Source organism: Leucoraja erinacea, chromosome 36, assembly GCF_028641065.1.
Source record: "Leucoraja erinacea ecotype New England chromosome 36, Leri_hhj_1, whole genome shotgun sequence".
Lineage (NCBI taxonomy): Eukaryota > Metazoa > Chordata > Chondrichthyes > Rajiformes > Rajidae > Leucoraja > Leucoraja erinaceus.
In genome coordinates, this window is record NC_073412.1 from 9,102,852 (window position 1) to 9,128,969 (window position 26,118).

At 49.2% G+C, this 26,118-nt stretch overlaps 1 protein-coding gene across 2 annotated transcripts; it reads left to right on the top strand.

Moving 5' to 3' along the window:
* The first annotated feature begins 759 nt into the window (after positions 1 to 759).
* On the top strand, positions 760 to 25,063 carry si:dkey-24l11.2 (uncharacterized protein LOC100034462 homolog). 2 transcript variants are annotated; one of them, XM_055662618.1, is made up of 12 exons: positions 760 to 819; positions 3,850 to 4,605; positions 9,171 to 9,230; positions 10,528 to 10,580; positions 11,600 to 11,744; positions 14,543 to 14,973; positions 16,597 to 16,825; positions 18,150 to 18,267; positions 19,238 to 19,361; positions 20,476 to 20,587; positions 22,434 to 22,546; positions 23,860 to 25,063. In XM_055662618.1, exons 2-12 carry the CDS (start codon positions 3,862 to 3,864, stop codon positions 23,930 to 23,932), a joined length of 2,202 nt encoding a protein of 733 aa, XP_055518593.1. In that variant the 5' UTR covers positions 760 to 819; positions 3,850 to 3,861; the 3' UTR covers positions 23,933 to 25,063. The 2 variants fall into 2 exon arrangements, with proteins under 2 accessions (XP_055518593.1, XP_055518592.1); XM_055662617.1 differs by lacking the exon at positions 760 to 819 and adding an exon at positions 1,731 to 2,086.
* Positions 25,064 to 26,118: the final 1,055 nt, after the last annotated feature.

Below are 26,118 nucleotides of genomic sequence, written 5' to 3' on the forward strand. Positions count from 1 at the left end.
CATAAATAAATAAACTGATAAAGTGCAAATAACAGATAATGGGCTATTAATGTTCAGAGTTTTGTCCGAGCCAGGTTTAATAGCCTGATGGCTGTGGGGGAGTAGCTATTCCTGATCCTGGTCGTTGCAGTCTTCAGGCTCCTGTACCTTCTACCTGAAGGTGGCAGGGAGATGAGTGTGTGGCCAGGATGGTGTGGGTCCTTGATGATGCTGCCAGCCTTTTTGAGGCAGCGACTTCGATAAATCCCCTCGATGGAAGGGAGGTCAGAGCTGATGATGGACTGGGCAGTGTTTACTACTTTTTGTAGTCTTTTCCTCTCCAGGGTGCTCAGGTTGCCGAACCAAGCCACAATGCAATGTACTGTAGAAGTTAGAGAGAGTCCTCCTTGACTCTCTCTAACCCCCCCTTCCCAAAAGAATGAGGACATCGCGGATGTCCTGGTATGGAACACCTCATCCTGGGCGCAGATGCGGCGAAGACGGAGGAATTGGGAGCAGGGGATAGAGTATTGTAGTATAGTCTAGATCAAGTCTAGATCAAGTCTAGATAGCCATGGGAGCTCCCTACTCTGCACAGGCGCAGACGCGACCGCCGGTTCCCTAGCTACCGGCGGCACCCGATGGATGCGCAGGCGCAGTTGCTACCGGGGGGGGGGCACCCGAGTGATGCGCATGCGCAGTCCCCGAGCGACGGCACGTTATCAATGCGCTTGCGCAGTCGCGGCGACGGCGCCAGAGCGCCGCGCATGCGCCGTGGTGCCGGGGGAAGGGTTAGCGGGGGCGCCGGGTCCGCTGCTCTTGTGGCTCCGACTGTGTCAGGTAAATGGCGGCTTCGGCTGCGCTGCGAGGGAGTGGCTTCCACACCCCAGGCGGCGGCAGTAGCAACAGTAGTAGCCGCGGCTCCGGCTCCAGCTCCGGCTCGACGCGCGGTTGCCAGCGGGGTCGGTGGGCGCTGGATCCGGGAGGGAGCGGCGCCGAGGGCCGGCAGGGGAGCGGCGCCGAGGGCCGGCAGTCCCGGGCCGGTGAAGGCCGCTGTCTCCCCCCCCCCCCCCTCCCCCCCCCGTCTCTCCCCCACCGATGCGCCTGGCCGTCTTCACCTCCTCGTCTTCCCCCGGTATCTCCCTATCTCCCTCAATGCCCCTCTCCCCCTCTCTCCCACCCCGATGCTTTTCTTCCCCCCATTCCTGCCGCCTCAACGTCCTTCTTCCCCCTTCTCTCCCCTGATGCCTCCTATGTTATGGTTCTCCCCCCCCCCGTCCATCCCCCTGTCTCCCTCTTTCCATGCCCCTCTCTCTCCCCCACCCCAATGCCTCCCTCCCCCCCCCATTCCTGCCACCCGCAACGTCCTTCTTCCCCCTTCTCTCCCCTGATGCCCCCTATGTTCTTTTCCCCCCCCCCCCCCCCGTACATCCCCCTTGATGCCCCAGTCTCCTCTTTCCATGCCCCTCTCCCCCCCCCCCCCCCACCGATCCCCTGTCCATGCCCTCTCTCCCTCTCTGATGCCCCCTTCCCCCCCGATGCACTAACTCGCAACCCTTCCCCAGACCTTGTCCCCCCCCCCCCCCCCCCCATCCCTGGTCCAGTCCCCACCCACCCCCGCCCTAGTTCCCTGAACACCTTTTCCCCACCCTGACAGCTGACCCCCGCTTACCCACTCTCGGGGGTCGATCTCATCCCCCCCCCCCCCCCAACTGGGGCAGCTACTCCACGCTACTTGGGGGGGGGGGGCGTGTTGCGTTTGACCCGGTCAGACTCACCGAGAGACAGTGAAACATTCAACAGGCCCGGCAATGTACACAGCAGGGGAAAGATTAAGGGGCCCAGGTCGTGCTCAGTCGTGCTGATCTGAGTTTCCATCTTTACTGAGTTCTCAAGGGGTTGCACTTCCTCTAATTGGACTCAATGAAAGTTTACTGAACTTTTACATTGAAAAGTTTTTATTTACATGACCGGAATGTAGTGCAACAACGGCCATAATCTTTTAAACACAACTGTTTAAATTTTTTTTTAAAGAAATTGCCGTGAAATCTTGTGCCAGGAGTGAGGAGCAGATTAAACGCTCCAAGTGGATGACTTCTATTGAAAGGTTCATTGATCTGAGAAACATTGTTTCTCCCTCAGCAATGATGTTTGGCCAACTGAGTATTTATTACGTTTCTTGTTTATATTTCAAGTTTTCAGTGTCTGAAGCTATTTGCCTTTCTTTGACAGGGTCAAAGTTTAAATGGTTTCTGGAATCTGACTGACTTTCTTCAGCTGAATGATGGTTATGTGACTAGATTCTAGGTTTTGATCAAAGATCTTATAGCTATAAGATCTTTGGTTTTGATTACTGGGACACTTCATATCCGCACAGCACAAGCATGCCCTTGATCTGGACGCAAGATAAAATTCGATACTTTGACGTTGTGAATTGGGAAAACTTCTTGTAGTTTAAACTTTAGATAACCTTGAACTTTTGTAAACAATTTCTCAGTTTATGTGTCAATGTCATTAGGTCAGCACAGTGGCAAAACAGTAAGTTGCTGCTTTTCAGCTGCCTTACAGAGGCCCGGGTTCGATCCTGGCCTACAGGTGCTGTCTATACGGAGTTTGTACATTCTCCGGTTGATCTGGTTTTCTCCTGCATTCCAAAGACATACAGGTTTGCAGGTTATTTGGCTTTGGTAAAATTGTAAATTGTCCGATGGTGCGTGTGTAGGATAGTCTTAGGTGTACAGGGGTTGCTGGTCGGCGTGGATTTGGTGGGCCGATGCGCCTGTTTCCGCACTGTATCTCTAAAGTTTAAAGTAAAAGTCGTGTTCAATGCTTTCCTGTAAATATGTGCTTCGGAGGAGAGGGCCATGTTTGTGTTTAACAGCTAAATTAGAAATGTGCAGCATATGCTGTTGCTGATTTTTGTTTTCAAAAGTCAAGTAGAGTTCATTATACAAGTACGGTGAGACACAGGTACTATGGAAAATGTTGCATGCAGCAGTATCACAGGCACAAACTCAGATAAACGCACACAAACAGAAATTATATATAAATCACACAGATTCTGCAAGACGGTAAAAGGAAAAGGACTGCAAAAAAAACCATTAGTGTGTAGCACAATTAGGAAAAAAATCTATGGTAGTGCACGTGATTTATTCAGAACCGTTTAGTACCCCTAATTTCCCACTCCCCTGACTCTCATTCTAAAGAAGGGTCTCGACACCTATACTATTACTCTAGAGATGCTGCCTGCCTCGCTGAGTTACTCCAGCATTTTGTGCCTATCTTCTGTGTAAACCAGCATCTGCAGTTGCTTTCCACACAGGTGGCTCCACTGACCACCTTCAAAATCAACTGCACTCGCAATCCGTCCACAGAAACATTTCAGCTTTCAAAATGTTTATACAGTTTTGAGAAGCAGAAACATGTATCTATATATGGTGAATGGTTCGATTGTAATCATGTATTGTCTTTCAGCTGACTGGTTAGCACGCAACAAAAGCTTTTTGCTGTGACACATTTGTAACACATGATGATATACTAAACTACGTTTTTAATCTTTAATTTAAATTGGTAATGAATGGGAGACATTGCCAACTGAATCAGAAGTTGCAGTTTAAACTCCATTCCAGCCTATCACCAACTGGAGATCGGTTCTGAACTCCCTTTGGACTATCATTCATCGAAATACAGTGGACTTTATCTTGCAGTTAACTTTATTTCCATTATCCTGTATCTGTACACTGTGGACAGTTTGATTGTAACCGGCTTGATGTACAGTCTTCGCTAACAGGATAGCATGCGAAAATAAAAAAATAAAAGCATGTACATGTGACAATGAGAAACTAAGCTGAACTCTGTTTCTGTCCACAGACCCTGGAAGCCATGGAGGTGGGCCACATCCCAGTGTCTGAGGGTCTGCCTCACGCCAGTGACATGACTGAGAAAGGCAGGAGCTACTCCACGGCTCAGTCGAAGCCCAGAAGCATGAACGCATACCCGCCGGTCTGCCGCTTTTACTCTCGGGGAAAGTACTGCCAGTTTGGCCGTAGGTGCCGGTTCCTGCACGAGCACCTGGAGCCACGGACGGCTCCGGGGGCGCCTGACAGCCAGTGCAGCGGTGCCACAGCCGCGGAGAGCGCCCCTCGGTGCCAGGGCGGCGCCGAGTGCCCCTCAGACGGCGGCACGGTGCGTTTTGCCGAGGACCCGGCCGCGCAGGGTCGAACGCGGTTTGGAACGCCCAAACCGCCGCCGCAGCCGGTCCCCAGAGACAGAGCGAGGAGGCCGTGCCGCTACTTCCTGAACGGCTACTGCGTGATGGAGGAGCGGTGCCGCTTCTGGCACCCCGAGAGGTTGCCCACCGTCAGGGACCCCCTGGACCACGAGCCCGCCCGCATCAGCCTGAGACCGCCGGGGCCGCTCATACGGTCGGCCGTCCCCCGTCCCGCCGTGGTTAAGGACGAGGTGAAGCTCACCGAGCTGACCCAGGAGGTTGCCCGCCAACTCCGAGACACTGAGATCAGCCAGCTGTTGAAACGCTTCCCCAAGGGCCAGCTCATCGTTCAGAAGAGCGAGGATGGGAAGAAGACTTACTACCGCATCGTGGTGGAGCCTACCGACCCCGACTGGGTGAGTCCTGCACTCCCTACGCTGTGTGGATCGTGCGATTTGAAGGAACCCGGCGCTTCGGCCCACCGGGTCCATGCCGACCATCGATCACCCATTCGCACTAGTTCTATGTTATCTCACTTCTTCATCCACCTCCTACACACTAGGAGCAATTTACAGAGGCTCATTCACCTACAATATGGGGAGAAGGCAGGAACGGGGTACTGATTGGGGATGATCAGCCATGATCACATTGAATGGCGGTGCTGGCTCGAAGGGCCGAATGGCCTACTCCTGCAACCATTGTCTATTGCCTATTGTCTTTGGGATGTGGGAGGAAATGGAACACCTGTGCGAAACACATGTGGTAATGGGGAGAATGTGCAAACTCCAGACAGACAGCACGCTGATCATCCATCACCCGTTCACACTAGTTCTGTGTTCGTAAGTTAGTGTTATCGGAGCACAATTAAGACATTCAGCCCAGCACGTTTATTCCGCCATTTAACCATGGCTGATCTATTCTTCCCTCTTAACTCAATTTTCCAGCTTTCTTCCCATAATCCCTGAGAGTTTTTAACGTTCTCTCTGTGACCATGTGTTTTTTTTGCCCGGTGTTCCGGTTTCCTCCCTCATCCTAAAGATATACAGGTTAATTGGCTCCTGTAAATTGTCCCGAATATGAAGGATATAACTAGTGATCGCTATTCGGTATGCACTTGGTAGACTGAAGGGCCTGTTTCCACACAGTATCACTAAACAAACTTCAAAACTTTTTATTAAGAAGGAACTGCAGATGCTGGAAAATCGAAGGTAGACAAAAATTCTGGAGAAACTCAGCGGGTGCAGCAGCATCTATGGTACGAAGGAAATAGGCAAAGTTTCGGGCCAAAACTCCTCAGACTGATGTGGGGTGGGGGGGGGGGGGGCTGCTCCTCCAATTTCCAGTGGTCTTCAAAACTGTTCACTTCATGAATCAAAAATGGCCCATTTGCTCTATTGTTCCTGCTCTAAACATTTGGCAAAAAAAATTAGGGTTTGAACCACTTCCTTCTTTGAAACCATGCAACTCTTTCTTCTTATAATCCATCCCTTAGAAATCTGAGGTATAGAAGTGGGACTAGAATGTGTGGGGAAGACACAAGACCTGTGATCCATTCATTTAATTAGGTTTACCTGTATATTGTGCAATATATTTTAATAAAAGGAATTAAAAATGTCATGGTCGTACAGCATGTAAGCAGGCTCTTCAGCCCAATTTGCCCACACGACCAACTTGCCCCATCTACACTAGTCCCACCTGTATGTGTTTGACCCATATGCTTGTATCTATCCAAATCTTTAATGTTGTGATAGTACTTGCGTCTACTACCTCTGCCGGCAGCCTATTCTATGTCCTCTGGGAAAAAAGAGACACTTTAGTTGTAGATCTATCCCGAGTAAGTGCAGTCTATCCCGAGTAATTGCAGATTTAAAAAAAAATGCAGGTGCTAGAATTCTGAAAGAAAAATCCACAAAGTGCTGCGAATACTCAGCAGGTAAGGCAGCATCTATGGACGAGGAACAGTTAACCTGTCAGGGCAATGTTGGTTTTCTCAGATCTGACAAAATATCATTGAGCTGAAACGCCCTGTTTCTCTGTGGAAAATGCTGCCCGACCTGCTCAGCGCTTTGTTTTTATCTTCCCCCCCCAGCTTGCAATACATTACAGTAAACCCCCGCAATAACGGACTGGGGAGGGAGTGGATCCATTGCCTGCTGTAACTGAGTGAGGGGGGGTAAAGGTTTAACCCGCGGGTGTGGGGGGGGGGGGGGGTGCGGCTGTAATGGGAGCCTCGGTCCACCATAACTCAAATCCACTCAATAGTCTGAAGAAGAGTCTCGACCCGAAATGTCGCCTATTTCCTTCGCTCCATGGATGCTGCCTCACCCGCTGAGTTTCTCCAGCATTTTTGTCTACCTTCCACTCAATAGAGATCAGTTAGTACGAGGGTTTACAGTATTCAGTTTGTGCATTGCATTGTAGAGCAGGTATATTGGACAGTGCAATGGTGCAAACTCACTACAATGCCATCCCTGATTATACCGATCCCCACAGTTTGTCTACCATCCCTAATACAAGTCTCACATACACCCAGTGGTCTGGCTTCATCCAACAAGCCAGAACAAAGGTGGCATGGTGGCGCAGCAGTAGAGTTGCTGCCTTGCAGCGTTTGCAGCGCCAGAGACCCGGGTTCGACCCCGACTACGGTTGCTGTCTGTATGGAGTTTGTACATTCTCCCCGTGACCGTGTGAGTTTTCTCCAAGATCTTCGATTTCCTCCCACACCTCAAAGAGTTACAGTTTGTAGGTTAATTGGCTTGGGTAATGTGCGGGGATCACAGATCGGAATTGACTCGATGGGCCGAAGGGCCTGTTTCCGCTCTGTATCTCTAAACTAAGCGATGAATCCTAATATGACGAAGGGTCTGAAGAAGAGTCTTGGCCTGAAATGTTACCGATTCCAGAGATAAACAATAGGTGCAGGAGTAGGCCATTCGACCCCTTCGAGCCAGCACCGCCATTCAATGTGCTCAGGGCTGACCATCCCCAATCAGTGCCCCGTTCCTGCCTTCTCCCCATATCCTCTGACTCTGCTGATCCTCTCTCTTGAAAGCATCCAGAGAACCCGCCTCCACTGCCCTCTGAGGCAGAGAATTCCACAGACTCACCACTCTCTGTGAGGAAAAAGTGTTTCCTCGTCTCTGTTCTAAATGGCTTACTCCTTATTCTTAAACTGTGGCCCCTGGTTCTAGACTCCCCCAACATCGGGAACATGTTTCCTGCCTCTAGCGTGTCCAAACCCTTAACAATCTTATATGCTTCAATGAGATACCCTCTCTTCCTTCTAAACTCCAGAGTGTACAAGCCCAGTTGCTCCATTCTCTCAGCATATGACAGTCCCGCCATCCCGGGAATTAACCTTATTGACTGACCTGCTGAGTTGCTCCAGGATTTTGTCTGTCTTTTTCAATCCTAATATTAATTCATCTGTAGATCTTCAGCCAACCCTGGTGTTGAATTTCCTCTAATCTGCATAGCAAGCTATTTTTGCTCTTCACTCTTCTGTAGTGTTTCATTGCTGCCAAGTTTGCAGCTGTAGCCATGTGTTCATCTATAAACGTTCTACAATTGCACTTCTTCCAAGGACTGCTTAAAAACCTGACCCCTTTGCCTTTAATTTCTGTTTTCATAAGACGTAGGAGAAGAATTAGGCCATTCGGCCCATCAAGTATGCTCTGCCTTTTTCCCTCTCAACCCCATTCTCTTGCCTCCTCCCTGTAACCTTTGACACCCTTCCCAATCAAGATCCTATCAAAGGTAGACAAAGCTGCTGGAGAAACTCAGCGGGTGCAGCAGCATCTAAGGAACGAAGGAAATAGGCAACGTTATGGGCCAAAACCCACTGAGTTTCTCCAGCACCTTTGTCTACCTTCAATTTTCCAGCATCTGCAGTTCCTTCTTAAACACAAGATCCTATCGATCTCCGCTTTAGGAATACCTGGCCTCCACAGCCATCTGTGGCAATGAATTCTGCAGATTCACCAACCCCCCCCCAGGCAAAATAAATTCCTCCTCGTCTCCACTCTAATGGTACGCCTTTTATTCTGAGGATGTGCCCCCCGTTCCTGGGCTCTCCCAACATTGGAAACGTTCTCCATGTCCATGCAATTCAGGCCTTTCATTATTCAGTCGTTTTCGATGAGGATCCTTCTAAACTGCAACGAGTACAGGTCTAGAGACTTCCAACGCCCTCCATACATTAACCCACTCGCTGGAATTTAGGAGATTGAGGGGGGATCTTATAGAAACTTACAAAATTGTTAAGGGGTTGGACAGGCTAGATGCAGAAAGATTGTTCCCGATGTTGGGGAAGTCCAGGACAAGGGGTCACAGTTTAAGGATAAAGGGGAAATCCTTTAGGACCGAGATGGGAAAAACATTTTTCACGCAGAGAGTGGTGAATCTCTGGAACTCTCTGCCACAGAAGGTAGTTGAGGCCAGTTCATTGGCTATGTTTAAGAGGGAGTTAGATGTGGCCCTTGTGGCTAAAGGGATCAGTGGGTATGGAGAGAAGGCAGGTGCGCGATACTGAGTTGGATGATATTTTCTATGTTGCTGGTATCATTCTCATAAACCTCCTCCAGGTCCTTGCCAATGCCAGCACATGCCTCCTCAGTTACAGGGCCCCATTACCTTGGCTTGCAACCCCCCCCAATCTATCACCCATCATTAACAACCCTTACTTATTCATTTTGTGAATGAACTGGTTGGTGTTATGTTTTTGTCTGTCCTAACATTACAAAGATAGACACAAAGTGCTGGAGTAACTCATTGGGTCGGGCAGCATCTCTGGGGGGGGGAAGAAAGGATGAAAATTTGTAGACGGGTCCCGACCCGAAACGTCACCCATCCTATTTCTCCAGAGAGGCTGTCTGACCCGCTGAGTTACTCCAGCACTTTGTGTCAATTATCGGTATAAACCAGCACCTGCGGTTCCTTCTAACATTCCAAAGTTGATTCTTATTCTCTCCTTCTCCTACAGCCTTTTGATTTGAAGGAGCTGGACATTCAGATTTCCTTCCCGGACGATTATCCTTTGGAGGTAAGAAGTCATGTTGCCGACAGCACAAAGTGCAGGCTTGCGCATGCTGGAGCTGTATCTGTTGCCACATTCTCTGGGGCATTATGTTACAATGACAGGCAAGTTGTGGCTGACCGCACTGATCTACGACACAAACATTACGGATTGTTTTTGGAAGAATGTAACAAACTTTATTCCTTCCGTCAGTAAGCTCAATTCTGCTATGTTCATCAACATAGTTTAGTTTAGAGATACAGCGCGGAAACAGGCCCTTCGGCCCACCTAGTCCGCACCGACCAACCATCCCCCGCACATGAACATTATCCCACACACACTAGGGACAATTTACACATACACCAAACTAAGTAACCTACATGCCAGTACGTCTGTGGAGTGTGGGAGGAAAGTGAAAATCTCGGAGAAACCCCACACAGTCACGGGGAGAGCGGACAAACTCCATATAGACAGCGCCCGTGGTCGGGATGAAACCCGGATCCCTGGTACTGGAAGGCAACAACTCTACCACTGTGCTGCCCTGAGTCATAGAACAATAAGGAGATAACCTTATGCTATGTTGATCTACCCACGCTAAGTCACATTTCGATGACTACACCTGCAGAGGAACTGAAGTAGAAATGCCTAAATTACAGCACAGATATAGGCCCTTCAGCCCATGATGTCTGTGCCGAGCATGATGCCAAGATAAGCTGATCTCATCTGTCTATATGTGATCCATATCCCTCCATTCTCTACATATCCCAATGTGCCTATCTATATGCCTCTTAAACACCACTATTGTATCTACCTCCACCACCCCCCTAGCAGTGTGTTTCAGTCACCCACCACCCTCTGTGTAATAAAAAATACAGTGGAACTGTCCGCAGGGGTCATTCAACTCGACTCCTGACCTTCAGTAGTTGAGGGAGATGTATTTCTGGCCACAACTACCGCTTTCGCCTTGTTACGATTAGATCTACCAGAGGTGCGATACAGGTCCAACGCCGACTCTTCCGGCCCCCCCTTGGTTCCAGATCCTTTCTGGATTGTCCGTTTTGCCGGACCCACGGAGGTCACGGCCTCAGAGAGGAGTCGTGCAGTACTGGAACGGCCCGCCAGGGGGCTGAGGTACCGGGCCGCAAAGTCGGCCTCGGAAGTTGGCCGTGAGAACGGATCTGCTGGCTCTGGCCGGCCCAGAGTTCCAGAACCCCAGCCGCAGGGAGGGGGCAAATCGGTGGTGGACCCGTGCTTCCCACTCTTTCTCCCACCTCAAATACGGTAGCATGTTGCTTGATTCTCTTCATCTCTCTCTTCTTCGAAGGTGTTCACTTTGGACATTCCCGAGGATCAGGATCTGCCAGCGTCTATGGCAAGGTAAGGAGAAATGAGGATAAAATACTGAACCATTGGCATTGGTGTATCTCCTCAGCATAGGCTTGGAGTGAAAACCCTGTGCTGTAGTTCAAGCCCGAGCTGTTTGCCAAAGATAAATGAATGCTTCTTTACTTTCACTGTAAAATCTTACTTGAGTGGCCGTAAGAGCCTATTAGTGTCATCTCAATGTAAAGAAGAAACAACTTGCCCCATTTATATGTAGACCAAAGATGCTGCAATCTGAAACAGCGAGTGGAAGAACCCAGTGTGTCAAGCAGCATCTGCGGAAGCAGAAGGTATGCAACTCTGCACAAATTCAATTTTTCAAGATTTTAACAACAAGCCTAAGTGATACCTAAGTAAGATCAGCTATGATCACATTGAATGGAGGGCTACGCTCGAGGGACCAGGAGGCCAGTTCCTGCTCTTACTTTAGTGATACAGCGGGAAGCAGGCTCTTTGGCTCACCGAGTTTGCTCCAACCAACCTTTGTGTTGAAAGAGTTGACCCTCAGGTTCCTATTAAATCTTGCCCCCTTTACCTTGAGCCTATGCTCTCTGGCTCTTGATTCCCCTATTCTGGGAAAGGTTCTGGCTTATTCTGGCCTTTTCTCTCCTTCAATCCCCCCCCCCCCCCCCCCCCCACCCCCACACACACCCTATCGTCCCCCGCACCCCTATTCTTCAGTCTGACTCAAAAATTGCCTATTCCTTTGCTTCGGAGATGCTGCCTGACTTGCTTACTCCAGCATATTGTGTCTGTCTCTGAACATTTACCCTGTCTATTCCGCTCATGATCTTACGAACCCGTGTGAGATCGCCCCTCATCCTCCTGCGCTCCAAGTGTTGGGATTCTAATGGGGATAGCATCCAATCGTCTGGAAAATCTACCCCAGTCTGGCACCAGGGTGTGCTTGGAGTTTTACCAAGTTCTTCATGTCTCAAATGGTTGTTCATTTCCACTAAGTCCTGGTTTTGCGGGCCGTTTCACTAGGTTACCTTCTGCCCTCTCCACCTCAGGCACGTGTGCAAAGCCTCGGAGGAGTGGCTTCAGGCCAAACATGCCACCAACAGGCTGACAGGAAAACTCGAGCTGCTGTTTCGTCCTTATCTGCGGTGGCTCGATCGCAACCTGGAGAAGCTGTTCATCGAGGGAGCCAGAAAGGTAAGACCATGTTCAGTGACGCCCTGTTCAGTGACGTCTTGCCCGATGGGAACAAAACAAGGCACTTGGGAGATGAAAGAAAGAAGAAAACATATCACAAGCTGGTCTATTCTCAGTGTCTCGTTGTGTCAGAATCGATACTTCCCAGCTGTCAGACTGTCCACGTGTTTTTCTAACTGGTAATTGAAAGGTATTCTGCAGAATAAGTTGCATCTAAATCTGAAGTAAACTGCGATTCAAGAGAGGAGTTGTGTGAAGAAGGGTCCCGACCTGAAACATCACCTCTCCATGTTGTCCAAGGATGCTGCCTGGCCCCTTGAGTTACTCCAGCACTTTGTGCCCTTTAGTTTCTAAAGCACAGTAGCACGGCCATAGAGTTGCTGCCTTACAGCGGCAGAGACCTGGGTTTGATCCTGACTACGAGTGCTGTCTGTACGGTGTTTGCACGTTCTCCCCATGATCTGCGTGGGTTTTCTCCGGGTCCTCCTATTTCCTCCCACACTCCAAAGACGTGCAGGCTTGTAGGTTAATTGGCTTTGGTATAGATTGTAAATTGTCCCTAGTGTGTGTAGGATATCGCTAGTGTATGGGGATGGCTGGTCGGCACGGACTCGGTGGGCCGAAGGGCCTGCTTCAGCACTGTATCTCTAAACTAAAGTCAAAGTTGCACCTAATCCTATAGTAAACTAAGTTTGAAGAGAGAGGTCGTCTGAAGGAAGGGTCTGGACCCAAAACGTCACCTATCCATGTTCTCCAAGGATGCTGCCTGACCTGCTGAGTTACTCTAGCACTTTGTAGCCATTTTTTCTAAAGTATACTAATTTGATTTTGTAAATCTCTGGTCATCTACTTTCTGATCGTTTGGAAATACAGAATGTTTGGCATCTTGTTCACCTGGGCACAGATTAATAATACAATGCCCTTCGTACATTGGACCTTTGAATATGTTTGTGGGATCCTGTTGTGAGGCTGGGTTTTCCCGTTGCTAAAATGAATATTTTTGGCATTACAGAAAATCTTAGACACATGCAACAACTTGTCTATACATAATTTGCAGCCAGATTAGTCATATACCTGACTGTACCAACATTGAAAGCCGTCCATTAGTTTAGTTTAGAGATACAGCGCGGAAACAGGCCCTTCGGCCCACCGAGACCGTGTCGACCAGCCATCATCATACACTATCACTATCCTACACGCACTAGGAACAATTTGCTATTATACCAAGCCAATTAGCCTTCAAACCTGTACGTCTTTTGGAGGGTGGGAGGAAACCGGAGCTCCGGAGAAACCCCAAGCAGGTTACGGGGAGAGCGTGCAAACTCCGTACAGACAGCAACCGTAGTCGGGATTGAACCGGGTCTCAGGAACTGTAAGACAGCAACTCTACCGCTGTGCCACGGTGCTGCCCATTAATTTCTGCTTTATTAATGAATTTATTAAATTATTTCTTGCTTCTCCCTCCCCACGACACCATCGCCACACATCCACATTGTCCAGTCATGTCAAGAGTATTTCAATTTGTAGGAAGGAACTGCAGATGCTGGTTTGAACCAAAGATAGACACAAAATGCTGGAGTAACTAAACTGTGGGACAAGCAGCATGTCTGGAGAGAAGGAATGGGTCACATTTTGGGTCAAGACAAGTCTCGACCTGAAACGTCACCCATTCCTTCTCTCCAGAGATTGCTGCCTGTCCTGAAGAGTGTTTCATTGTCATACATACTGTCACAAAGCACGGTAACAGGCTCTTCAGCCCACTTTGTCAATGCTAGTCCCATTTAGCCTTGTTTGGCCCATATTGTCAAATGTCTGCACAACAAAACAATGAGATTCTTTACTTGCAGCAGCTTAACACAATATACGTCGATAATATATAATAATCACAAATTCTATAAATTAATAACAATACTAATGCAAAAACGAAATCCCAAGGTCCTTAGTGCCACCAGAGACAGTCGACAGAAATGCATAGTTGGGGTTAGAGTTGTATAAGGTTCAAGAGCCTGATGGTTGTTGGGAAGAAGCTGTTTGTGAACCTGATGGTCATGGTTTTCAGACTCCCATATTCCCGATGGCAGGAGTGAAAGGAGAGGTCATTTGGTCCATTCACAATCCATTCCATCACTTGTAGAATACAGAACAACACAGGATCAGGCTCTTTGGCCCACAATGTCTCTGCCCAACATGATGGCAAGTTAAACGAATCTTCTCTGGACTTGATCGCTATCCCTCCATTCCCTGCATGTCGACATGTCTATCTAATCTGAAGTCAATTTCAGTCTGTAAAAGGGTTCCAACCTGACAAGTCACATATTCTTTTTCTCGAGTTGAGTTACTGAGTTACTCCAGCGTTGTGTGTCTATCTTCAGTATAAATCAGCATCTGCAGTTCCTTCCTACACATTTTGCCAATACAAAAGCCTCTTAAATGGCACTATAGTATCTGCCTCGACCACTACCCTTGGCTGCCCGACAAGTTTGCTGTGGACAAAGCCATGCTGACCCTCCCGAATTAGTTTAGTTTAGAGATACAGAGTGGAAACAGGCCCTTCGGCCCACCGAGTCCGTGCCGACCAGCGATCCCCGCACAATAACACTATCCTACACACACCAAGTTCAATGTTACCAAGCCAATTAACCTACAAACTTGTAAGTCTTTGGCGTGTAAGTATCCCATTCTCTCCAGCCCTGTGACTTTTCCTCTTTATTGAGGAGGTGAGATGATTATTGTGGAGAATGCTGCCAATATGATTGCGGTTTTGAAAACTAACGTTTCCCGTTATGTACCCTTTCCAGATAAAGAGGGATTTGGACATGGAGAAATCTGGGATCCGCTTTGTACCGTTCCAGGACCTCCAGCCGCGCCTGGCGGACGCGCGGGTTCTGCAGTCGACAGAAGGGCCTCTGTGCCCCCAGAAAGAAGATGTGGTCAGGGGGTTGTCGCAGCAGCTTCAGCAGACCAAGTTCAACGAGGCAGAAAGCCCAGAGATGAGTGGCACGGGCAGTGAAGTCAGCTCTGGTGAGGAGGTTGATGGTTGTTCAAGGACTGATGCCCCTCGCAGGCATAAATCCCTCCCGGCTGGCAATGGGAGCGGGCAGCTGCCGGTAGAGTCCAACAGCAAGAGCCTGCACAAGGGAACAGCAGTGCGATTTGTTGGCTTTCAGCTGGGAGAAGGGACAGCGACACTGGCCGCTGTGCAGATCACCGTGTCGCTGAAGTGTAACAGGTACGATCAACGTTAGTGGCGTGAGAGTGAATTCACATCCTTAATTGTAAGATGCAGAAACCTTTCTACCCATTTGTGTAATTGGGATTTGGTGACGCTGCCTGCCTTCTTGAGGCAGTGCCTCCTATAGATCCATTTGATGATGGGTTCTAAGCTCATCCCTACAAGCCTACAAATGTACACAACACCATCTGTATCTCTTTGCAAAATGCTTCACTGTTCTGAAGAAGGGTCTTGACCCATCACCCATTCCTTCTCTCCAGAAATGCTACCTGTCCCGCTGTGTTACTCCAGCATTCTGTGTCTATATCACTGTTCCTTAAGATTGTTTTGCATAGAGAAAAATTGCCATAATTGAAGGACGTCTCAGTCTCTCTGAGACATTGTGTTTCTCCTTCCAAAAAATGGACTCTTCCATGAATTTCTTCCTCAGCAAACTTCCCAAATCCCTTGCATTCTCCTCACTACTTGCTTTCCCTCTAAGTTTACATCTTTGGGGGCATAAAATTGGTATATCCTTTGATAATCCTCTGTTGTTGATAACAATGGCAAAATATCTGAAACCACGCACAAATCCTTGTGCAAGCTGCCAAATTGTTCCCGATGTTGGGGAAGTCCAGAACAAGGGGTCACAGTTTAAGGATAAGGGGGACATCTTTTAGGACCGAGATGAGAAAAACATTTTTCACACAGAGTGGTGAATCTGTGGAATTCTCTGCCACAGAAGGTAGTTGAGGCCAGTTCATTGGCTATATTTACGCGGGAGTTAGATGTGGCCCTTGTGGCTAAATGGGATCAGGGGGTATGGAGAGAAGGCAGGTACAGGATACTGAGCTAGTATTTACTGTGGGGTTTTATTTTTTTTAATTTCCAGCCACTTTTTTTGATTTTCAATTATCATTGTGATTAATAAGTCTGATTTAGTTTCCTTGCTTATCCATTGGCGATCTCCTCCCTGGTATTGTCCTCTTGCAATGATGTTGCAGTATGCTTGTATTCTCTGTGTGGGGCAGCACAGTGGCTGAAGCTGCTTCCTCCCAGTGCCAGAGACCCAGGTTCGATCCTGACCTCGGGTGCTGCCTGTGTGGAGTTTACACGTTCTCCCTGTGACCGCGTGGCTTTCCTCTGGGTTTCTCCCGATTTCCTCCTACATCCCAAAGACGTGTGGGATTTGTCAGTTAACTGGCCTCTAAATTGACCCAAGTGTGTTTGGAGTGAATGAGAAAGTGCAGTAACATCCAACTAGTGCGAACGGGTGATCGATGGTCGGCATGGACTCGGCGGGCCGAAGGGCCTGTTTCCATGCTGTATCGCTAAAATGATAACTTGAGGTATGTGGGTCTCAACTACTGAAACTAGTGTGAACGGGTGGTCAGCATAGACTCGATGGGCCGAAGGATCTGTTTCCATGCTATCTCTCTAAAATGGAAACTAACTTTGGATACGTGGGTCATGACTGCTGAAATTTTCTGTCACTCCCTGTTCGTAGGCTGCCTTCATTGTTATTTTTTTGTTCTTGTAATTGAGTCGAAAACCAAATGGCAGTGACAATTGAGGAGGGTCTTGGCATACGACAACCACCAGCTTTAGGTGAACTGACCACTGGTCACTTTCTGTTCAAAGGTGCAAAGTGGCTGACGACCTGATCGTATCCCAGAAGCAGCCTTGTTCTACAAGCTGTGAGAAATGTAGCTCGGCCATCAGTGCCACCTTCCAGCCCAGTGTCCTCCATGAGAACTCGGATGTCATGGGTTACCTGGACCTGCGTGGATGTGTCCCTGTGGATTTGATCGTACAGGAGAGTACCTTCTCCGTGTACTGCCTCAACTGCTCCAAGGAGGGAGATTTGCAGGTCAGTTTGTAAAGCGGGAGCCTTTTCTGAATGTCTTACCTGTGTTACCGAATGGCCTAATTCTGCTCCTATGGAATTATCCCAGGAACGAGTGGGTTAGCTAACATAGGATGAGTGTTTGACAGCACTGGGCCTCTACTCGCTGGGGTTTAGAAGGCTGAGGGGAAACCTCATTGAAACCTACAGAGCAGTGAAAGGCCTGGATAGAGTGGATGTGGAGAGGATGTTTCCACTAGTGGGAGAGTCGAGGACCAGAAGTCACAGCCTCAGAATTAAAGGATGTTCCTTTAGGAAGGAGATGAGGAGGAATAACTTTAGTCAGAGGAGGGTGAATTTGTGACATTCATTGCCATAGAAGGCTGTGGCGGCCAAGTCAATGGATATTTCTAAGGCAAAGATAGATTGATGTCATGGGTTATATGGAGAAGGCAGGAGAATGAGGTTAAGAGGGAAAGATAGATCAGCCATGATGGAATGGCGGAATAGACCTGATGGACCGAATGGCCTAACTCTGCTCCCATCACTTCTGAACATTATTATTTTGTGTACAGCGAAAAGCATTGTTTTGCACACTATCGCATCAAATCGGATAAAAGTATTCATAAATACAATCAAGCCAAACTCAAATACAACAGTTAGAGCAAAGGGAAAGATACAGAATGCACTACACAGTTTTCAGTAGGGATAGATACAGAGTGCAGTGTACTGATCTCAGCAGGGAAAGATATGCAGTTCAGTATGTAGTTCTCAGCACAGTTGTGCAACAGGTTCAGAGGCAAAGTCCAATGTTTGTAATGAGCTATCTATAGGTGAATGGGACTGTACAATACCTGATGGAACTTTGCACTGTAAAGTAAGTAAGTTTATTGGCCAAGTATTCACATACAAGGAATTTGCCTTGGTGCTCCACCCACAAGTAACAACAAGACATACAGTGACAGTTACAAATGACTCGGAAAACACGAAGCATTAATAATAATCAAACATTAATGATAAAACACCATTGATCAAGCATGTGAACCAACAAAATACCAGATCAAAGGGAGGCTACAGATTTTTGGCTGTTGAGTAGAGCAACTACTCGTGGATAAAAACTGTTTTTATGTCTGTGGCTGTGGCAGCTTTGACAATCCGGAGTTGCCTTCCAAAGGGAAGTGATTCAAAGAGTTTGTGGCCAGGGTGAGAGGGGTCAGAGATGATCTTGCCCGCTCGCTCCTGGTGAAGAGCTATATTTAACCCATGATTGCTCCATTGCCAGTCCCCTGTATTTTTTGTTCACCCACTGAGTGACCACAGTTGCTAACCCTTCTCCCTTGTTGTCCAGGGCCTAACGTACGGCCGGTACAAGGAACTAAACTGCTTGCACTGCCACGGGAAGCTGAGTGTGTTTGCGGAGGCGGCCCAGTTTTACCAGATGAACACCCAGTCAGAGGATGAAATGGGTGAGCCGAGCGAAATGTAATTGACTTCATTCGGAGCAGGTTTATGGAGTTGGGGGGGGGAAGAAGATCTGTTGCAAAGAAACGCATTTGGAATACGGCCCTGGAGAGCGGGGACACATGGAGTGTTCATCCCAATGTCCTCTCGTCATTCTCTTCCTTTCCTTCCTCAGCATTTCTCCCCCACACCTTCCCTCTCTCCCCCCCCCCCCCCCCCCCCCCCCCCCCCCCCCCCCCTCATCCTCTGCTCCTTCCTCTGGCTTCACAATCAGTCTGTCTCACATCTTCTGCTTTAATCGCTGACCTTTGCTCCAACCATCTACCCATTTCATTGCCCATTCTAAGCCACTCCTTGTCCATCTCACTGGAAGACCACATAGACAGGGACTGCTTGATCCTGATGGATATTGACAACTCCATTATTAAACCAAAGCTACTCAGCAGATCAGACAGCATCTCTTGAGAACATGGATAGTTGACGTTTCAGGTCGAGACCCTTCATCAGACCCTAAACGTTAGCTGTCCATGTTCTCCAGGGATGCTGCCTGGCCTGCTGAGTTTTGAATTCACCAATTTCCGGTAGCCCTTGCTGTCTCCTCCCCCTTCTCAGTTCTCCCTCAGCCCTCGGGCTCCTCCTCTTCCTTTTTCCTTTCTTCTCCCTGTTTTCACATCCCCCCAACCCTCCATCAGCCTGAAGATGGATTTCGGCCCAAAACGTTGTCTATTTCCTTCGCTCCATAGATGTTGCTGCACCCGCTGAGTTTCTCCAGCATTTTTGCCCGTTGTGTGGGTTTTTTTGTGAACCAGCATCTGCAGTTCCTTGTTTCGACAAGAGTTTTCTCAATACTGGGGGAGAAGAATGTTGCCCCTCTGGCTTATCCGCTCCGTGAGCTCGGAGGTTGTGTGTTGGACTGCAGACGTCCCGTGACCATTCAGTGACCAGTCGCTCGGTCTTTTTTTTCCCTTGCTCTAGACAATAAGAATTCAGTTCACCGACATCCGAGGAGGCTGCCCCAAGTATCTACCATCCAGCTGGGGAAGCCCCTGCCTGAGTTTGGCACTTGCGGCCACTATAAGAAGAGTTGTCGCTGGCTCAGGTAAGATCTGCTTTAACTTCGGTTTTTGTGGCCGAATAATAGAGGTCGCTCGAGCCAAACCGCCATTCACTGTGATCAATAGACAATAGACAATAGGTGCAGGAGTAGGTCATTTGGCCCTTCGATTCAATGTGATCATGGCTGATCATCCCCAATCAGTACCCTGTTCCCGCCTTCTCCCTGACTCTGCTATTTTTAAGAGCCCTAGCTAGCTCTCTCTTGAAAGCATCCAGAGAACCTGCATCCAGGCAGAGAATTCCACACTCGCCACTCTCTGTGAGAAAAAGTGTTTCCTCATCTCCGTTCTAAATGGCTTACTCCTTATTCTTAAACTGTGGCCCCTGGTTCTGGATTCCCCCAACATCGGGAACCTGTTTCCTGCCTAGATGATCTGCCATGATCATATTGAATGGTGGTGCTGGCTCGAAGGGCCGAATGGACTACTCCTGCACCTATTTTCTGTGTTTCAGTATCATATCATTCAGTATAGTCCCTATAGTACCTGCCTCTAGCGCGTCCAAGCCCTTAACAATCTTGTATGTTTCAATGAGATACCCTCTCATCCTTCTAAACTCACAAGCTCCATTCTCTCATGGCTGATCATCTATGGAACTGATGCACTACAATTTACTGAAGCCAAATAACCTAGAAATCTGTAGGTCAGGACCACTCGCTGGCTGGTGAAAGGACGGTCCAATTGCCTGATAACAACTGTCCCTGAATCGGGAGGTGTGCGTTTTCACACCTTTTGCCTGATGGGAGAAGAGGGAGTGACGGGGGTGAGACCGGTCCGTCAATCAATATCAATATCAGTTTTATTTGTCACATTGCACATAAAGTGCAAGTGAAATGAATTTGCCAGCAGCGGTACAATGAAAAAAGAACACACAAAAACACAATAAAGATTTAACACTAACATCCACCACAGCATTCATCACGGTGGTGGAAGGCACAACATCTGGCCAGTCCTCCTCCATTTCCCCCCCGTGGTCGGGACCTCAACCTTGATTATGCTGGTGATCTTGCGGAGGCAGCGTGACCTGTGTGTGTGTGTGTGTGTGTGTCTCTGCATGTTGCAGTGTTTTAGATGTTCCTCTTCTGGTGAATCTTTCAGGTTTCAGTGTTGCGGGAAAGCCTACCCGTGCGACCTGTGTCACGACAACAAGCAGGACCACCTGATGGAGATGGCCACGCGCATGATCTGTGGCTTCTGCGCCAAGGAGCAGGTGAGGGGTGGCTGCTTCAGCTTGGTCTATTGTCACCTGTAGCCAGATACAGTGAAAAGCTTTTGTTGCGCGCTATCCGGTCAGCAGAAAGACAATACATGATTACAATCGAGCCATTTACAGTGTATTTACAGTCCAGTACAAGGGAATGACATTTAGTGCAAGGTAAAGCTAGCACAGTCCGATCAAGGAAAGTCCGAGGGTCACCAAAGAGGTAGATAGTAGTTCAGCACTGTGTCCGTGTAACCTTGGGTGACCTGACAGTATGGGATGTGATAGCCTCGTGCAGTTCAGTTTATGTAGGAAGGAACTGCAGATGCTGCTTTACACTGAAGACAGACACAAAATGCTGGAGTAACTCAACAGGTCAGGCAGCATCTCTGGAGAAAATGAATAGGTGACGTTTCAGGTAGAGACCCTTCTTCAGCCTGAGAATTGGAGGTGAGAGATACATCCCCTGATTCCTCTCGTCTCCTTCTCCCCCGACTCTGTCTGAAGCAGGGTTTCGACCCAAAGTGTCACCTATTGCATTTCTCTAGAGATGCTGCCTGACCAGTTGAGTTACTCCAGCATTTAGTGTTCATCTCTCGTTTAGTTTATAGTTGCCACTTGTACCAAGGTGCAGTGAAAAGCTTTTGTTTGTGTGCTATCCAGTCAGCAAAACTACAAGACATGATTACAATCAATATCCTCAGTACACAGATAAAGGATAACGTGTACAACATTTAGTGGAAGATTAACTCCAATTAAAGATTGGTCTCTAGTGAGGTCGATCGGAGGTCATGAGAATGATGGATCTTATAGAAACATATCAAACACTGGACCTTATAGAAACATATAAAATACTTAAGGGTTCGGACAGGCTAGATGCAGGGAAAATGTTCCCCATGTTGGGGGGAGTCTAGAAGCAGGGGTCACAGTTTAAGAATAATGGGTAGGCCATTTAGGACTGAGATGAGGGAAAACTTTTTCACCCAGAAAGTTGTGAATCTGTGGAATTCTCTGCCACAGAAGGCAGTGGAGGCCAATTCACTGTATGTTTTCAAGAGAGAGTTAGATTTAGCTCTTAGGGCTAACGGAATCAAGGTATATGGGGAGAAAGCAGGAACGGGAGTACTGATTTTGCATACCAATAGACAATAGACACAGGAGTAGGCCCATCGGCCCTTCGAGCCAGCACCGCCATTCAATGTGAGCATGGCTGATCATTCCCAATCAGCACCCCGTTCCTGCCTTCTCCCCATATCCCCTGACTCCGCTATTTTTAAGAGCCCTATCTAGCTCTCTCTTGAAAGCATCCAGAGAACTTGCCTCCACCGCCCTCTGAGGCAGAGAATTCCACAGACTCACCACTCTCTGTGAGGAAAATGTGTTTCCTGGTCTCCGTTCTAAATGGCTTACTCCTTATTCTTAAACTGTTTCAGGTCGGGACCCTTCTTCTGACCTTCTCAGTCCCAAGACAATTGGTCTTGTGCAACTTTGATTGAAAGATGTACAGCTTTAAAAACATGCCCTTCGGCCCACCAACCATGTCCCAGCCAACCATCGATCGTCCATTCACACTTGTTCTATACTATCCCACTTTCACGTCCATTCCCTACACACAAGGGGCAATTAGCAGAGGCCAATGAACCTGCAAACCTGCACATCTTTGGGGTGTGGGAGGAAACTGGAGCACGGGTGGAAAACCATGCGGCCACGGGGAGAACACTGGGCATCTGACCGCATATTCTGTGGTCTCTGATGCCGTGAGCAAGCGGTTCTCCCAGGGGGGGGAGATGTGTGGTGCGTGTAGTCTAGTCAGGGCCTGCTCCGTCTCCGACTCACACAGTGCGCTTGTTTCCAGCCGTACAGCAACGGGAAGCCGTGTGCAGCCTGCGGAGCCATGATGACCAAGGGATCCCACACCAGCCACTGGGAAGGAGGCCAAGGCTGTCGGAGCCAGATGCGGATGAGTCGGTAAGTCTCCCCGTCCCTTGACCTTAGACTTGTAGAGTTACAGCGATGGAAACGGCTCCGCCGGCCAGCGATCGCCCCGTACACTAGCGCCACCCCTACACACCGGGGACTATTCACAGTTTATAAAAAGCCAACCGACCCACAACCCTGCACGTCTTTATAGTGTGAGAGGAGACTGGAGCACCCGGAGAAAACCCACATGGTCCCAGGGTGAATGTACAGACAGCACCGTAGTCAGGGTTGAACCCGGGTCACTGGCGCTGTGAGGCAGCAACTCTACGGCAGCCCCAACATGCCGCTGTATTCTCGGTGGTGGGATTGCTTTTATTCACGGGAAAACCCCGCTCACAACCTGCACTGGGATTAATTTCCTCGTTTACACTTTTCTTACGTAATGTTTCCTCTTCGGTAGAAGCCTCCATTTTACATAACTCCTTAATCTCAAGAGTCCCAGTGCCTCATAGTTTTAGTTGAATGATACAGCATGGAAACAGGCCCTTCGGCCCACAATGTCTACGCCGGACATGATGCCAGTCCGCGCCGACCAACCGTCACAGGTCCACACTAGTTCCATGTTATCCCACTTTCTCATCCACTCCCTACACACGAGGGGCAACATAGCGGCCAATTAACCGACAAACCCTCCCGTTGCTGGGTGGGAACCAGAGCACCCGGAGGAAATCCACACAGTCACAGGCAGAACGTGCAAACTCCACACAGACAGCACCTGAGGTCAGGATGGAGCCCAAGTCTCTGGCACTGTGAGGCAGCAGTTCAACCCGCCGCACCACTGTGCCGTCTCGCGGGTTCTAAGACCAATGTCCAAAGTCTCCCCTCCTGTGGTTGTTCCCTGTCACCCAGCATGTTAAAGGGCAAGTCCATGGGTGGGCTTAGATTTTGCGAGTGGTGAAAGTGATGGGTGCTTGTTTATGAAGGAACTGCAGATGCTGGAAAATCAAAGGTAGACAAAAATGCTGGAGAAACTCAGCGGGTGCAGCAGCATCTATGGAGCGAAGGAATGACACTTTCCCCATGCTTATTAAGGATGCATTCCATCCCCCCCTCTGTGCCTAGCGGTCCCAGAAATCGCCCAGTGTGCCCGTGGACACACATGGCCCTTCTCTAGGACCACCCTGGCGTGGATGTAACCCCAGGAAAGGGGCAGGCGGCCAGCTTGGGCAGAGCCTGGTGCCGTGACGGCCTTTTAACCGAATCGTCCACTTACTGATTAACAGCGCGAGGGTGATTGACGTTCCTGCTCTGAGCCCGCTCGCCTTTAACCCCGCGTTGCTCTCTGTGTGTTCCTTACACAGCAAAGACAAGCAGAAGTACGCGAACACTACGAAGACGGTCTCTCGCCGGTCTCTGCACCAGCAGCCCAAGTGAGCGGCAAGGCCGGGGTTGGGATCCCTCACCTGCGAACGGTGGCCTTAGTAACAACTCTGTGAGTGGGTTTGGTGTGTGCGTGTTTTTTTTTTTTTCTTCCCACCCCCTGTTGTTCCTTTCCCCCCTCGTACAACGAGGTGGTGAGAGGATAAAATGTTTTCAAGTTTCGAGGATCTTGGGGAGAGGGGTTTGAGGAATCGGACGGCCTTTAGTTTGTCTGGCCCGCAGTAAGATGCCATCTCTGCCCCAGTGGGGGCCGTACAAACTTCAGAACGTCTTGCCCCGCATTGTTAACCCTGTGTAAGAGGCTCAAAAGTCGGCAACATTGTGTGCCCCCTGCTTTCGACTAACTCCACCTGCTCTGAGCCAAGCAGTCGGCACCTGAGGGCAGTCCGTGCCACTTGTCACGTCACGGTTCTGAGTGTGTTTGCACCACCTCATGTTCCAAGTATGTAGTAATCACAAGGGCACGGCTAGACGTCCACCCGATCGGCAGATTTACAAGGGATATGGGCCGGGTGCTGCTCCTACTTGCTAGTGGCATAAGCAGGGGGCAGCTCCCCCACTGGGACACCTGCCACGGCACAGATGCCCACTGCAGTAGTGTAGAGAGGCTTGTAGATGTTGGGCAGCGTGGCAGAGTCCTGTGCCAACCTCCCTGGAGAACTGATGGTGCTCTCAACTCAACTCCAGCCTCCTCCGAGTCGGCCCTGGGGAGCGGAGCCTGCACAAGTGCATTTGGAAGTTGCGTTCTCATTTGGTTTTGAATGTTCAAGGTTATCACCGTGTTGATTTACATTTAATTTGGCAATTTTTTATAAAATGCGGTCAAATCTTGTACTATGCAACACATTGCCACGCCGACAGTGAGCGCGGAAACGCTTGCCACCCTGTACATGAGATGAGGGAACGAGCTGTGCGCATCTGAGGGGGTACCGCAGACATCCACTTGGGAGGTGCTTCATGAAGGGTGGTTTGACAAGGCTGCTTCAGTGTGGCTTTTCCGATCGACTACAGTTTGTTACATGCCGGAGGAAGTCTGTGGGTTGGATTTTCTGATGTCTCTCCCGCAAATGTTTTGCGTTTGTCTCCTGTGAATCATTCTGCGATCGTCGACTCATCTCCCCCCTTCCCCCCTCCCCATCTATGGGACGAGGGGTAAAGAGAATGTCGTTCCCTTACTAGAACCTGTTCAGTCATTCATTCTGGGTTTAGCTGATCAATTTCCCCCCCTCCCCCGCAGCCACTGACACCCTTACGGAACAAAACATGCGCCTGTCCCACGTTGCCTCGGGTCTGGGACCTTTGCGTGTCTCCAAAGCCCGAGAGGCGTCTACGAACCCAAGATAAAAACAGCAGCAGAAACTATGCATCGTGCATCGTCTGTGGGAAGAAAAAAACAATGAATGTCCCCGGTCAGAGTGGGAAGGAGAGGATATAGGTTGCAAGGGGGGGGGGGGGTTTGGGGAGGATATGGGGGGGGGGGGGATAAGCTGTGACTCTTGTCGGTCTCTTCCACAATGGAGGCAAGGCCTTGGTAGATGTATAGGCACAGTCTGGAGAGATGTTGCAGGAGTAGAACGAGCTTGGTTGGCCCTGCCTTTTAGACTCTGTGGCCACTGCAGTGAGATTTCCGTCCACATGGAGCTCCAACACTGATTCATCTCCCAGACCATCACGTTGGTTTAAGCCCCTTGCAGTTGCCCGGTGAGATGTTGCCGGTTGCCGCCACATGAGTAGCGGAGATCCCACCTCCCAGATTCTTCATCGCTGCCTCACTTTAGTCCCGTAAACTCAACGTAGACCTAACGGCCAGGATAACGAAGTGTGTGTGTGTGTGTGCGGAGCGTGTTGGGTTGCGGCAGCTCCTCCCCTGATAGTCGCCTTCATCTCGTGCTTTAGGAGCTGGGAGATAGACCTGCTAACATTGAGCAGGTAGACAAAAGTGCTGGAGAAACTCAGCGGGTGCAGCAGCATCTATGGAGTGAAGGAAATAGGCAACGTTTCGGGCCGAAACCCTCGGGTTTCAGCCCGAAACGTTGACTATTTCCTATTTCCTATTGCCTATTTCCTATCTCCTTCGTTCCACAGATGCTGCTGCACCCGCTGAGTTTCTCCAGCACTTTTGTCCACCTTCGATTTTCCAGCATCTGCAGTTCCTTCTTAAATTCCCTTAACATTGAGCA

Coding starts and splice junctions, on each gene's coding strand:
- si:dkey-24l11.2 (XM_055662618.1), top strand. CDS start 3,862: ATGGAGGTGGGCCACATCCCAGTGTCTGAGGGTCTGCCTCACGCCAGT. Junction 16,826..18,149: donor CCAAGGAGGGAGATTTGCAG/GTCAGTTTGTAA, acceptor CTTGTTGTCCAG/GGCCTAACGTACGGCCGGTA. Junction 22,547..23,859: donor AGCCAGATGCGGATGAGTCG/GTAAGTCTCCCC, acceptor TTCCTTACACAG/CAAAGACAAGCAGAAGTACG.